At 39.7% G+C, this 15,695-nt stretch overlaps 1 protein-coding gene across 7 annotated transcripts in view; it reads right to left on the bottom strand.

The window, feature by feature from the left end:
• The window catches only part of LOC117587756, a 49,047-nt gene that overhangs the window by 7,529 nt on the left and 25,823 nt on the right, over window positions 1–15,695 (bottom strand). For 5 of the 7 annotated variants that reach the window (XM_034278685.1, XM_034278681.1, XM_034278683.1 and 2 more), the window contains one exon: window positions 1,834–1,940. In XM_034278685.1, coding sequence (XP_034134576.1) covers window positions 1,834–1,940 — 107 coding nt within the window. Of the gene's footprint in view, window positions 1–1,833; window positions 1,941–6,283; window positions 6,333–15,695 lie in introns of those variants that run through there. The other 2 variants (XM_034278686.1, XM_034278687.1) reach the window with 2 other exon arrangements.

Here is a 15,695-nt window from a genome sequence, read left to right as displayed (position 1 = left end):
AAGAAATGCTCTGGTGCCAGTGCCTTTTGCATTTTGGTTTTATGACTTTCCGAAGACGATAATAATAATGTGTGATTATGATTTTATCGCTTGTCGTTTTGCAGCAATGAAAATCGGTTTTTTATACCCGGTACTCGAAGAGTAAATGGGGTATATTGTATTTGTGCGAATAACGGTTGTATGTAACGCACAGAAGGAAACGTTTCCGTTATATATTCTTGATCAGCATCAATAGACGAGTCGACGAGCCATGTCTGTCTGTCCGTCTGTCCGTCCGTCCGTCTGTCCGTCTTGTTTGTCGGCTAGTTCTCAGAGACTATAAGAGCTAGAGCCACCAAATTTTGCATCACACTGCCATTTCGTAGGGAATGCCCATATCTATCAGATCACCAAATTGGGATGCGATTGGATTACACATTCTCTCATTCACACTCTGCTTTGCGCAGACACGTCTCTGCCCTGACTCTGCAGTGTGTGGCTCTAGGGGAGGGTGGCGAGCTAAAGGAGCGTGTTGGTGTGAGAAGTGTTGAAGATGTAGATGACAGATGAAGAAAAAATTTAAAATTTGACAAAAAAACGCTAAGGTACAGATGTAGTACTGAGTGCTGGGTATAATAGTTGTGACGCGTAAGAAGCGTCTCACACGTCCCTTCTCGTTTTTTTATGATCGATCTATGCATAGCCAGTCAAGCTCGTTTTAAATGGGATTCTGCATATGAGAACATCATATAAATATTTTTTATTTATGTATATCTCTGAAAAAGGCTTTAAATTTGTTTTGGTTTGTTTGGGTTTCAGCTAATGGCTCACTTCCCTGTTGGTAGCTTTTCGCTGCTTATTAACGTGGTCAAAAGCAAAATTGCGGATAGAAAATTGCTGGCCAAGAGGTAAACGTGAACGGTTTGTTGTTTTGCTTCGGTGGGTGGGTTAGAGCCATTCCCTTTTGGCCAACCACAGAGGTTAATGATCATTGGCGGAGGGGATTCTGGGTGCGGCAATCTAAGCCAGAGATGAGCGTGAATTTAATCACTGGAAACTGTTTCGAGGCGGTTTCTGTTTCTGAGAATAATCAGCGAATGAGTTGAGTAATTATATCAAAGAAAACAAAGTGATGATAGAGCCAACATATGGCATGAGTCTGTTTTTTGCGAAAAATAGAGCTATAAAATTGTGTTCTTCTTTCTATTATCTAATTTTTTAACAATTGTGCCTATCAAAACTGATTACTTTTGGAACGTCTAATGAGCTCTCTAGCATTTAGGCATTCAATAAAATTATAAATTTAAATTCTAAACCATGAAAAAATAATAAATACAATTATATTCTGGCATATTCTCACACATAAAATCAAAGTATAACCCGGCGCTCAGTTGGTGTCATTAAATGTCAATTAAAATGGCATGCATAAGCGGACACACGGAAATATTAACGATAATAAATGTTCCATACTCGTATATATATTTCAAAGAGTTCAAAGAGCAAAAGGCTGCAAAGCCAAACGAAAATTCTGCATTGAAACATTATTAAATTTCAATTAAATGAAGCGCCAGGACACACAAAAGAGCCGTTCACTCAGGACTCCGCCCTCGCACTCTTGAGGGCTGCCAATTGGCATTATCTGGCAGGGCAGAGGACACCGTGCAAAGGACACAGCGCAGAGGTACGTTTCAGCATTCAGCGCAACTGTCAATTATGACCATTTTTGCAATTAACAATCCACTGCCTGTCTGGCTGCTGCTCCTCCTGCACCGCGAATGCAGATTGCGGTGTAGGTAAATTTAAAAGCGCTTAACATTTATGGGTAGCCCCTCTCAGCCTGTGCCCCTTACTCACCTTTCCTTCCAGCGGGAGAACAGGCGATCCCTTTGCTGCCAGAGGAGTCCTCGCTTAATGGGTCCCGTCATGGAGGCCACCGGAATGCGTCCAGCCAGCAAGGATTGCTGCAAAAGGCAAAATAGACAGAAAGAGAATGAGTTGGGGGCATGAAATTTGTTGCTGATTGTGCACTCTTGTTGATTTAATTATGGAAAATAAAATACTATAAAGTAGATGTACATATTTATGTACGAGTATATGTTTTGGCACATCTATGTATGCCTCAGCTGTTTTTTACTCGTAAAAAAGCCAATTTCCCACAGAGAGCGAGAGAGAGAAAGGTGAAGAGGCTCTTCCACTCTCTTTGCACTGAAGGAGCTCCATGATTAATGTTGCTTTAAAAACGCTGCCACTTGCGCCACTTTTTCAACCCCCCGCAGCTGCCACTCGTTCTTCCCTTTTCCACTCTCTAAAAGTATTTACCCCCGCTGCCCCAAACCAATTTCTCTGCTGCCATAAATTCTGTTGCTTGTTGTTCTGCGGTTTGTTGTTTTGGCTTTATGAGCATTAAGGCAATTTATTATACCCACCATAGTGCTATAATATTTTACATTAACAAATGTGGCAAGGCAGGCAGGTTAACCAGGTCCTGCTCCTGGGCTTATCCTGCGTAATTATCATGTTTCTGTGGAATGGATGTATAATGGAAAAGTAAGGGAAAGAGATTGAACTGAGATCTCTGTTGTAGGATTGATGGTAGAAAGTAATCGATTCAAAACGATACTGTCCTAGAAGGATTATTTATTGAAAGTGTTTTACAGTTACAACTGAGTATCTCATAAATACACTTATCTAGAAACCCAGTTGGAATATCTACAACTATCTACCAACATGGATGAATCTAATTGGCAACCAAACCGAAATAAATGTTCCCAAACGTACAATAAACAGCAGATAAAATGCTCCAACCATCTGTTGAATGCTAGGCCAATCTTCGTTGATTTTTCTTTGTCAATAAAACTGTATTTCCCTTAAAAAATAAACAACTTATTTAAATCTTTTCGATTTAATAACTCAATTTTGGAACTTTAAAACGCTGAAGGCTGAAGCCCCAAGAATTTCAAAGTCATAAAAATAGCAAAAAAAAAAAACAACAAAAAAACAGCAAACGAATCGAATCCCATCGAATTGAATCGAATCGTTTTCGCTTCCACCAAAAATCTTAATGAGATGCTTACCCCAAAGGCTAAAAGCCAAAGAAAAATCCATCAAAATGCTAACGGCTCGTTTTATTTGCGATTTGACAAAAGCGTGAATCGAAAATCGAATTATAATTGAGAGATAGAGAGACTCAGAAGCGACAGAGAGACACCCCAAATCTGGTAGCTGAAAACAATTTCTGCCGAGCAAAAAAAAAAAAACTCTTTGCCAAATGCCCGAAACGAGTCAATAAATCTTTTGGGGCTGCTGAAATTGAAGATACTTTTCGTGTTTTATCGGCAGTGTGGCATCTCGAATCCTATCCTCTTCTATCCTATAAATGGAATGAAGTTCTTAGCCAGTTCTCTTTGGCACTGGTCCGAAATTAATGTTAGTCACGAGCACAGACAAAAGGCCAGACAAAAAGCCAACTTCAAGCTCAATATGGTCAAGACAGAGGGAAAGAAAGAGAAAGCGGGATAGAACAGAAGGGAAATATATAGGCAACAAGAGATGGTAAGAATCTGTGGAGATAATTCTGCAGTAAATAGGAAAAAGGAGATCCCCGGAATGGAGAGAATGAGGTATAAAAAACTTAGCTCCAAAACTTAATTTAGCGCATTAAAAACTATTGTTAGAGCAAGACAGGCAGAGCCAAAGAGAAGGAGAGAAAAACGTGCAGCAGCCATTGCACTTAATGAGGAAAATGAGTTTGCTCCTGCCCCTTCTCTAACCAACGGAAATTGGGGCCAACTATTTTGTGGGTGGAAATAAAATTTCGTTTTCTGGCTGGCAGATATTTGTACTTTTTTTTGGGGGTTTCTTGCTATCGCTTTGGGTTTAATTAAATGGAAAACTGTGTCAAAATAGTAGCTAATGGAATATCTTCTTTTGAGGACTCAATATTCTTTTGTAGAATAATTGGGTGGCCATTAAGTAGTACTTTGGCTAAACATAATGTGGTGTGATGTGCAGAACTATGAAAATTTGAGTTTAGGGAGTAAAATAGTAAAATAAATCACAAAAGCGAGTCCCAGCTTCTATTTTCCATGCAAAAACTTACTGAATATTTCGGCACCTCTGTTGCGCATCTAAAAGCCCTCTCTAAATTCATAAATTGTTATTTAAAAAACTATTCTCAAACGATACTTTACTGCCTTGTGGTACCAACTTTAAGTGCCATTAAGCCCATACATTTATCTTTCTTATCTTGCAACGTTTTGTGCTGTGGCTGCTAAGACCTACCTCTATTTGCCTTTCATTCAGGAATTATCTTTGTGTCTCGGTTCATTCCGCTACCTATTTATTCAGTCTGCTATTTAAAGACATGTATGTACTGCTCGACATACATATATTATGAATTCTTTATCATTGTTTAAGTAGAATTTAAATGAATAATAAATGTATTTAAATAATAATTAATTTAATTGTAATTAGCAGAGCACACGGCACACAGACAGACACTCAGATACAAATGCAAACTGGTAAAACAAAAGTTTAAAAGTCAGAATAATGTTGGCATGATTTTTAAGTATTGTTTGATTAATTTCGAGATTGTGTTTTTGTTGCGCGCAAACCAACAGCTAATTTTTGTTGCAGTTTTTCTGTACCTCCTGTTGCAACTTTCCAAAATAATTATATAACTTCAATGTCATAATGCCCTAATTTTCTCATTGCATTTCGTGTCATTTTTTTATGGAGTTTTCAGCCAGTCGCTGGTTGTGTGAGTGTGTGAGAAAATTTAAGCAATTTGCTGGAAATTCCTCCTCTTTAGCTGCTGCTGCACACAGAGTTGGCTCAGTTGATTATTTATGCTGCGGGTTTTACTCTTACGAGTATAATATATTTCTGGTATTTCTTTTTGATTGTGCATTCAGTTGTTGGAGCCTTATATAATTACCTGGACAGTCAGCTTCAGCTACAGCCAGGCAGCCAGCCAGGCCAGACCCCTTTTATGGAGGCTTTTAATTGAGGTTGCACTGCCAGATACAATAACATCTCTTGATGGATTCACACCCTGTTTTTTTGGTGTTTCGATGATGCCCACACAGAGAACTGTTGCCTCTTCAGATTTCACTGGAGGGAGCCCAACCTCTCGACATCTGCTGTTCCCCCTCTATTAATAGTCATCAAAGTTGAGTGATTTATGGCGGTTTCCCTTCGTGTAATCAGCCAATGCCAATGCAAAATCTGAGACATTTGTCATATCAAACAAAAAACAAAAAAATATGTAAATTCATCCAAAAATTATGGTTCTTTCTTTTACGAGTACTCCTACATTTATCAACAATTTTTTTATTTCCGTTGGCCTCAAAGATAGGGTTCCAAACCACAAATGGTGGACCCCGAAACATACACATTTTGGGCAAGTCATTTACATGGCAAGAACGTGATGAAAATTATAATTGAAAAATTAAATTTTTATTATTTGTGTGTGTTCTAAATTATGCCTACATTTTGTTGGAACTTTTATTGGGGATTTACTGATGTAATTTATGTGGGTTATAGTCCGAAAAGATTTGGTACTATATTTAGTAAAAGAAAATATTTTTGAAAGCAGAAAGTGAAAATCTAGATAATATTTCATTAACCAACAATCGTCTCTATTCATAAAACTTTATTAATCATCAGCTCAAATGACTAATAATAAAAAATCAAAACAATTGAATGGCGCAAAAGCATCTTCAACAAAAGTATCTCAAAAAGGCAAACAGCCACAAAAGTCAATGACTTTTATAACTTTTTTAATTTAATTATGAAATAAAACTACTGTACGGTACGGGTACGCCTTTCATTGGTGGAGTTCAGTCAAAAGAACAAAGTGAAAATCTCTGTGCAACAGCTGGAAAAGTAAAGGGAAAAATGTAGCAGAGGTAGTGGAAAAATAAGCAAAAGTTCAGGAATAGGGGTTCGGGCAAATGTGAAAAGGTAGACCAGAGCCTGCCTGCTTTTTATTTAATAAATATATATTTTATATCCCTCTTTTTTGTTGCCAGTTGAGAGCACAGCAAGTATTTATGACTTTTGCTGGTTGGGTGGTAAGAGGAGCAGTTTAAACATCAAAAGAGCAAAAAGAGAAACAGACTTTTGTTTGAACAAAAAGTCAAATATAATCCGCAAAATGAAAATGAAAATTCAATTTGCCCAACAAGACATGTTGAAACAATTGGAAAAACACAAGAAAACTCTGTTCAAATGTTTGCAGTTTGAAAGTCAACCAAAAATCTGAAAAAAAAAGAGTTGGAAAGGTGCGCAAATATTGGCTTACCCAATGCCAATCCGTGGGGAAAATCATATTTGCAAATGGTTCAAAGATCTCTCCCTAGAGGAGTTCGATATTGTATCTCTTTTTTCACACAAACACATAGGAATAAAACGAAAAACGGATAAATATCTTCTATATTGTATCTTTCACGATCGAACCGAACCGCTTCAACATCCATTGACGACTATTTTCGAAAAAAAAAGTTCTGCCGTTGAGCCAAAGATTTTCATGACAGAGTCAAACCGCCGCCCAAACATTTTTTGTTTTGTTTTTTCTGCATCACATATGGCAAAAACAAGCCCAAGTCTCTGTTTGAGTATTTTTGTATGGCTGTGTCTGTGTTCTCTATGAGCACATGCAAAAAGTATCTGAGCGTCTGTGTGGCTGTGTATCTTTTGCACATATTGTCGTTGGTCGTCTGTCGTCTGCCGCGTGACGTGACACACATGTGGGCCATTCTAAGCAGATTTTCTGCCGTAGCCGTATGCCGTTGCCCCGTTGCCGTTTGCTGTTGGCCAAAAATGTGCCTACGGTTTTTGGCTTTTATGGTTTATGTGTTAATAAGGCGACCTTCAAGGCGCACAGCACCAACCAAAGAGGCTGCTGAAATCTCTGCCTCTACTGGCTTTCAATGGGCGTGTGGTAACTAAATGAATAAAGAATGAGGCAGTGGGGCAATATCGACCATTTGTGGTCAAGTTTCATGGGAATTTATGCTGGAATTTCGAACTTTAGTTCTATTAGAAATTCCGTAGAATTTTGTCTAATTTTTCGGCCACTATAAATCACACAACTTTCTCAGGCAATTCCCTAACCCATTCCCCTTAACAACGCTCGTATTTTCTATACTTTTTTGTTGTCTGTCAAGCTGAGTTTGTTCTCCTTTCAAATGCACTTGTGAAAAACGAGGAACGTTTCTCAACGGGGTGCCATTCGCGCTCTGAAAGCAAATCGAAAAATCACTCACAGAGAGAGACTCAGAGATCCTGCAGCTTCAGAAAACAAGAATTTATGCTGTTTCTCTCGTGGTTTCTCAGAATATATTCATCTTCATCATGGTTTTACGCGTTAGAGGTGGCCCTGGACGCGCCGTTGGGTCTGCCAAAAACAAATTGGGAAAGCAAAGAACACAGCAGAAGAGTTTTTAAACATTTTCTGTGTGCCATGTGTGCAAGACAAGACAGGGAAATGAGAAGTGGAAAGAGAAGCAAGAGAGCAGCCCTTGAACTTGGGCCGACAGGCAGGAAGTGTTGGTCCATTGCCTCAATGCACAGGGCCTAAATGTTCCGCTGCTGGTTTTTGCATCAGTTTTTGGAAAGGGTATGGATTCAATCAAATTAAATTTGTGTTACTTCTATTAAATATCTTCTGTTCTTCTATTAAAATATCATTAGTTATACATACCTAAAGGAATAAATTGTATATAAATTATATCTTGAATACATTCCCTCAAATAGTACTTCAAACTATGATCTAACCGCATAACTTCAGCAGTTACAATGATTAATAATTTTCTAAGAATTTTAAGAAACCTTTTTCTATAGCTTAAAATCATTTTTTCCAGAATTAAATAAATGTTTTTTAATCCAAGCTTTTCACTCAAACATAGAGTATTCCATAACCGATCTTCTCTTGTGCCAAAAAATTTCCCTCTTTTATTTTTTAAAATTCTATACATATTTTCCACAGCAGTCTCTCAGATTCTACACCCGTCACAGCTTCCTTCCTTCCTCCCTTCGCACCCTAGTGACGCCAATGATGGCGTCATGGGGTGTCTTCGATAAATTAAAAAAGCCATGCGGTTCTCCTCGAGAGCTGTAAGGTGTTGCAATTGAGGTGGCAGCGCCCCGCTTTTTCTCTCTCTCTCTCTCCTCGATGAATGTGTATCTTAGGAATACTCGTTTGGTGTATGCTGTAGTCGTATCTATTAGCCGCAACTATGTAAGGTCACGCCTAAGCATGGGACCGCCCCGTCAAACAAAAACACACAATTCTCACATGCTGTTTGCAGTTCAACTTTGTATCTAGATACCCGCACAACATTCGGAATGTCTCAATGTGTGTGTGTGTGTGTGTGTGTGTGGCAGTTGCCACTGCCTGTTCTGCTGCCTTGCCTGATTATGACATTCAACATGAACACGTAGCGAGAGTGCAACACATGTGAACGACAGCCGCTCCTCTCTCTCTCTCTCTCTCTCTGGTGTTTTCTCTGTATTTCTGACAGCAGCGGAAAAACTGCAAGCCTGCGAATTTTAGTCGAGTTTTCTTTCCCTACCGACAGCGACGTTGTTGTTGCAAAAGATTTTATGTACTTTCTCCCTCCCATGGGGAGGTTCTGCCTGTCTGTTCATGGCTCAAATTTGCTGCCTCAAATGTATCTAGATACAAGTTATTATGGCAGACTATTGGCTGTATCCCGGAGTAGCATATTCCTTTGATCTTGCCTGGTATTACACACATACCAAAGCGTTGTATTCTTCATTTGAAACTCACCTGAAAATATATAGGAACATGGAAAAACCTTCGATTCATCCCATGAAAAATGCATCAAAATTAATTTAGAGCTAAAAAGAGTAAAAAATCCACAGCCAAAACCTCGAAAAAATATAATTTCAAGATTAAAAAGGTAAACAAAGCTCACAAAGAGCATTGAGACCTTAGGCAAACAATTTCATAGATCATAATGTCATGGAATTGTTGGCATATAAGTGGGCTATAAGTCGCGCCAATCCGCTTAAGCAGCTAATCACAGGAAAAGAACAAATCTGTTTGTATATTCGATATTTATTCATAATAATATTTAATAAATATTAAAACTGAAACACCTGCGAGGCCACTAAATGCATTTTATGATTATGTTATAAATCTTTCTCAGACAAAAATATCTTTCTTGACCGATTCATTCGGTAACGAGGCGTGAGAGCACGACAGAGACAGAGACAGAGAGAGAGAGAGAGACCCAAAACAAGTTCTATAATAACTGAAAATCGAGTTGGCTCCAAGTCAAGTGTGTGCCAACCGACTTATTTATTTATTTGTCTCTAGTGCTCTGTATTTTAGGTAAACGAAAGGGTATATTGATGAAGAGAGAATCTTTATAGTAGGTGAATGTATAACCAAAGATTAAGTGGACTTCTAAGTAGATTCAGCTGGGGAATGGATGGTTCCTCTATCCAAACATATCTCTGTCTATAAATCTATATCTCAAAGACTATATGGTACCTTCTAGTCGCTATCCACAACCTAACCGCATTCTTTCTCAAAGTGTGGGCGAACGAGTGACTACCGCACAGACGGACAGAGCGCGAGTGACACTCGCGATATCTTTAAGGTCAGGCGTTCACCAATGCCCGTTCCCTCGTTCGACCGCGTGTCGTACGCACCGTAGCGAGGCATGAGTAATTATTTCTTAATTGTCACATTAAAATTGAAACCATTTACAAATGCCACACTCTGCAGTGCATAGTTTTACCTCCCATTTTCCTGGCGCATTTTTTCAAGTGCAATAATCTTTTGTGTGAAATTATATCTCACTCTCTCCCTCCCTGCTGCTATTTGGTGGGGTTTATTTCTGGCTCGCTTGGCTGCCTTTAATTGTTTATGTAAATTAGAATATTGTTTTATTTATTTTGTACCCTGTTGTGCGGCTGATGAGCAATTTAAATACACCGCGCGACGTCGACGAGGAAGTGAATGGCGGGGCATCTGCCACACTCGGCTACTTTTAGCGCACACTGATTCACGGATTCACGAATACACTTCGGATGGATTCACAAACAAAGGTGTGAAGTACATTAGCCAGTGAATATTAACGAGATTTTTGTTAGCCAAAGCCAGAGGCTTGGCTCGCAAAAAACCGCAAACTAAAAGCCTGTACACTTGACTCTACTCTTTCCCTGTCAAAAGTCTCTCCCCCCCTCAATTACGTGTATCTTTCGGTTTGTCAATCTACTGCTGGGTTCATCAGCCATAGCCTATGGCTAAAGTTCATTCAGTTACAGTCATTCATCATCGGATACATCGTGCAGCCTCCTGCTCTTGGCCACCTTTTTTGCAGGTCTCTCGTCTCGTCTTTTGTCTAGACTTTCATTTGATTGAACGCTGCGTTAACTAACTGCCAGCTGACAAGAGCTTCCATGACAGCCATTCCATGCTCAAACTCTGCCTTGGTCAATGCTTCAATTAAATATGCTGTCAATCATTTTTTCGTACGGTTTTCACACTTTTTTTGTGGACAGAAATTCGTGTGGCGCTGCTTTATGGCTTGTTATGATTAGTCGAAAGGTGAGACTAAATGGGGAATACTTTTGACACCTGAATGATGGCTGGGTTTGGTGTGGAGAGGCTGAGTAGAGGCTGATAGATAAAGGGCAGGCTTAAACGACTTTTCCACTTCCTTTTCCTGCACGCAGTATTTCCTATTCTACCGCCCAAGATCTCTCTTTCGTTTCAAGATTATTGATCAGTGAGTCTCGATGGGTTTCCTACCTCTCATTCGCACGTTTTCACCTGCCCATCTATGATCTGGCATCTTCTCAGCCATAAACAATGGACAAACGCAACTCGGTTCACTTTGTTTGGCCTGCCTGCCCCCTTCGGGCCGTGAGAACTATGCCAGGTGGAGGAGTTCCCATTGTCATTTAACAGAGAGAGAGAGAGAGAGAGAGTGGGGAAGTGTGTGTGAGTTTGCGTGGGCGGGGGGGCGAAACTTTTTGCACTACCTTGAAACATTTTTCTTGTGCAATTATTTATAATAGCAAGCAGGTCTCAGGTAGAACCCGACCAGTAGCAGAGTTCATTAAGGTTAATGCATGCCAAAAAAAGGTGAAACCAATATACAAAAGAAAGACAAGGTATAAGTATCTGTAGGATACGTTGTGGCTGTCCCTGCCGGTGAGACATGTCCTTAATGAACGCCGTGTCGCTGCCCTGGCACCTGCTGCAATTCTTAAGAAATTTTCCAACTCATTTGTAGCCCCTGCAGCAGGCAGGGCGGCAGAGATTTACACAAGGAGGAGGGTCTCTCTCCCTCTCTTTGCTCTCTTTATAAATAATTTAAATTGCAGTAAAGACTTGCACAATATTGATTCTTTAAGGAACTATGGGACTACGGTTTGTGTGGTCTCTGACCTAAAGAACATGCGAGCCGCTTCCTGCAAAGACCAATCAAAGACCTGCCATTGTGCCACTTCAGTGGAATAAATAAGTTCCCCCCCCCTGTCGAAACAGAAGTCTTACATGTGTTATTCGTTCCGCTGTTGTCACACATGTCATAAGAAATGAAAGAAGTCTTTTTGCCCAAAGAAGTCTCATATTACCCACGACATTCGTCTGATTAGCATAGAGGCAGCCCCTGAAGGACTCTCAAAGACATCGAGAGACATAGATAGACGTGAGAAGTATCTATGAGTACGGGAATCTATCTCTCTTCCTCCTCCTTCTCTCTTTATGATGTGCTAATGGGCGGTAAATATTTTGTAAGCTCCATTGATTTTTCCATGCATATTTCAAGTGGGTCATGTACTCACGACTGCAAGAAGCCACCACCAAATGGGCAGCCAGCACTCGCACTCACACTCACACTCACACTCACACCGAGTGCATGATGAATGGTTTGTGTCTGCGAGTGCAAAGTCAAGTGTTTGATATACGAGTATGTAGAAGATTCTTCGGTGTGGGTTGTATCTTAGATGTATTTTATATCGTTCAGTCTCTAACTTTCCTTCGTTTTGCAGGCAGTTCCTGGACCGACAAACCCCGCTCTTCGTTGATCCACAAATTAATAATTAATGCCAAATGCATTTCGTTTGTTTTTGTTGTTGGTTTTTTTCAAGCGCAAAACTTGTTGCACTTTCCGCTAAATGAAAATGAAAATGAAAAGCTGCTTGAAACGTGGAAAAGTGACATTTTGCGGTGCGCTACGGAAAACCGCTTTAACCACTTTTGTCCTCAATCTTTTTCGAGAGTGAAATCTGAAGGAAAAACTAGGAAAACAAGTGACACGCCCGCCCCACAGCTCCCGTACCGATTGTAATCATCATTAACCACGGATCAGGCACAGGACAGGGGCAGGAATCACAGTCTTTTGTCATTTTTATCACACAAAGGAGGCACAAAAGACTGGCGGGAAGAAGTTTATGATAAATGAAATTTTTAGCACTAAGCAGGCCACAACAACTTCTCTTGCAAAGGAGATTTTCTTTCGTCTATTATTATTGTAATTTTCATACAAAACACGCACGCAATCTTTGCTTACAGTTTTGGCCATTGGCCAGAGAATGCTTTGGCTTTGGTTTTTGGCAAAGAGACAGACAGACAGTGGACAGAGAAACGCCATGTGTGATTGATTGTAATTGAGGTCTGGGTAAAAGTTGTCTCCGCCTGTGTGTCAATGTCAAGGAGTGAAAAGAAATTGGTTCACATGTAGAGTGAAAATGCTGTTTGACACTTGAGAAGTTTGCCACAAAGAATTTCCATTAGTCAGCAGATTGGATAGGGGGGAACTGAATTCAATTGGAAAATTTCTATTGTTAAGTTACATATAAGCGGAAGTGTTTTGTAGTTTTGGGCTTTAATCATTATTAATCATTTCTGGCCACAGCTTAAGCCATAACCTTAAACCCACAGAACTCGCTGCTTCATTTTCTAGTAATTACCTTTCCGCTTTGCTCTTCCTACTTGACCCTCTATTGGCCTCTTTTTCTTGTACAGCGCCCCCCCCGCCATCTAATTAGCACAGAAAACCCTCAGACACTAGACACAAAACTAAATAAATAAAAAATATAATTATCTCCCCCCGTAGGAAAAATATATAAAACTAAACAGAAAAGAGAGTAAAAAGTAGAGTTGAGTGTGCTTTGGTTTTCTTTTCGTTTCACTTTGCGAAAGCGCTCGGAGAAAATCCAAAAGTTTTCGGTGCTTGAAATTAAAGTCGGATTCAGATTTCGTAATGCTCTCTTTTTTTTTGTGTATTTTTTGTTTCGTCAATGAGGGCAGAGCTTGAAGCGCACTCATTAACACATTTCCCCCGAAACAGAGGGGTGGGTTCAAAGACATTTTGGCCAACAATTATGAAACGAAAACTTGGGAAAGTTTTGTCGGGGGGAGGCTAAGTATCTGCTATCTGCTGTGTGGAAATGTGTCAGAGAATTATGAATGAGAAATAATCATAACAATTGTCAGGGAATAAAACAATGCCAAAAAGGGGGTCAGACAAATTGTAGCTGTCCATCTATATCTTTATCACAGTTTTAGTATCTGTCAAGCAGTTGAAGTAGAGGAAGAAAGTTGGTCCTGCGACCCCTCTGGTTTGTTTGCATCTTTAAGCTGCGTTTTCCAACTAAAAATCTCTCTCCAAAGTTGTATATTTTGGTTTTGGTTGTATTTGCTTTTTGGTTCAATTAAAATGTGCCATAAGCGTAACTTTTAATGAATTTAATTGTGCAAATAACATTTGCTGCGCATTCCACAGAGTGCAGATGCCCCTTATCTAACCATGGCAGAAATGTATCTGAAACAATTAGCCAGAGGGGGTGGATAGAGGGGGTACACACACATCCCACACGCGTCTGTGTCTCTGACTAATTGAGACCAGCAATTAGATCTCGTCTCAGCAGCGAAAGTATCTTGTTTTTATTTCCATAACGTGTTACTCATTCACAGAAATCGAGAGAGACAACGAGACAGAGAGAGAGAGAGACAAATGTGAATCACCCTGATCTCTATATATTATATAGATACAAATGTATCTACATACGTAGCTCTGCTGAAGTTCACGCTGACGCAAGTTCATTCAAGAAATATTTTTGCTTATTGCGAATTTTGTTTTTCTGCCAAAACTCTGCGGCAGCTACGTGATTTGTATGCAAATTGCAGAATTTTTTAATGATATTTTCTGTTGGTTTTTTTTTTAATAAGCTGAAATAAAACTGTATCTGATGGATGCAAATTACTGTGTGGCTGAGGCAGCGTCACTGATGCTGTGACATTGCAAAGCGGCGTTAAACATTAAAAAATGCCTGCGGTTTGTATTTATGGAATACCATAGTACCATCTCTCTCTCCTGCCATCTGTCCATCTCTTCGTTTTCCGTATCCGTCCATTCATTTGTGGTCTTTGCGAGTGAATAAATTTCATTAATGTGGCCAATCGTAAAGTGGGCAACGATAGACAGATATATGCACAGACTCCCCCCCCTCAACATTGACAACGTGAAATGCATATTTTATAAAAACATTTGCATTGTTTTTATTTGTCTGCTTTAACGGTTAGGAGGTATGGTCAAAGAGTTGTGCAATTTCGATTGAAATTTATTATGATTTATATACTTGCTGGAGGGTAGGAGTAGGACCAGTAAATGATTTTAAATGAGTTGAAATATGCATTGAAAGTGAGAAAAAACGTATGGCATTCTCTCAGGAAGATGTTTCTCTATTTTAACTATAATCCTCCTGAATCTTAATGCTTTTCTTGGTTTTCCCATACAGGAACTGCTTTCAATTAAATTTAGACATTTTCCTGATATTTCCTTTTGTTAATTGACAGCAGATAGACCGGATGGTTTGCCAAATGAACTTGTTTTATTCAACAATGAAACAAGTTGCCATAAACTAGAGCTGCACGAGCTTGAAAAAAAAGTGTCACTCTACGGGCAATTTATTACAACATTCCCAGCACATTTAACCAACACTTAAATGGCACAAAGTGTTGGAAATGCATGCCAGCAATAGCTTGAAACATAAACAAGCCACAATTAAGGCAGGAAATATTCTGCCCCCCTCTCTAATCATCAACCAATCATCACTTGAACCCCCCTGCCTAATAGTTTTTTTTTCCATCTGAAAAGTATCGTTTTCCCCCTCTTCACTTTCATATTTCATCGCCACATCAAGCGACTGTCAACACTTTTTCCCGCCCCCCACTCACTCAAGTGTCACTTATTTTTGGATGTACTTGCCACAGTCGCGAGTGTCATTCTTCATTTAAAGAGCTAATTTCTATGGATATTTTAGCGAATTCATCTGACATTTGACATTCGAGTTAAGTGCTCTGTGGATCTTCGGCTTTCGATGTGTTGCAATCCCTCAAAACTCGAGCCATTTAAAAGTTTTGTCAGTGTAATGGAATTCTGAAAGTTCTCCAAGTTGGAGCAGATTTTTGTGGCTAATTTAAGGGCAAACCACTCAAACGCTCAACCACTTGGCGGTTGCCTTGAAGGCAATTTAGAGGCATTGTTCTTTTGGGTACGTCCTCGCTCCGCCCTCTGGCTGGCCGTGTCCTCCCTCTGGGCAACCTCTTTAGAGTCTTCATCTAACAAGCGCTCCACTAATGAGCGTCATGGCATGCATAATGCAGTGGAAGAGGCATAGTCAGTGGCCACCCAACCGCCCACAACAAGTACGACAACTACGAGAAA

This window comes from Drosophila guanche, unplaced genomic scaffold (genome assembly GCF_900245975.1).
Source record: "Drosophila guanche unplaced genomic scaffold, DGUA_6, whole genome shotgun sequence".
Taxonomy (NCBI): Eukaryota; Metazoa; Arthropoda; class Insecta; order Diptera; family Drosophilidae; genus Drosophila; species Drosophila guanche.
This window is presented reverse-complemented; position numbering and strand designations above follow the sequence as displayed.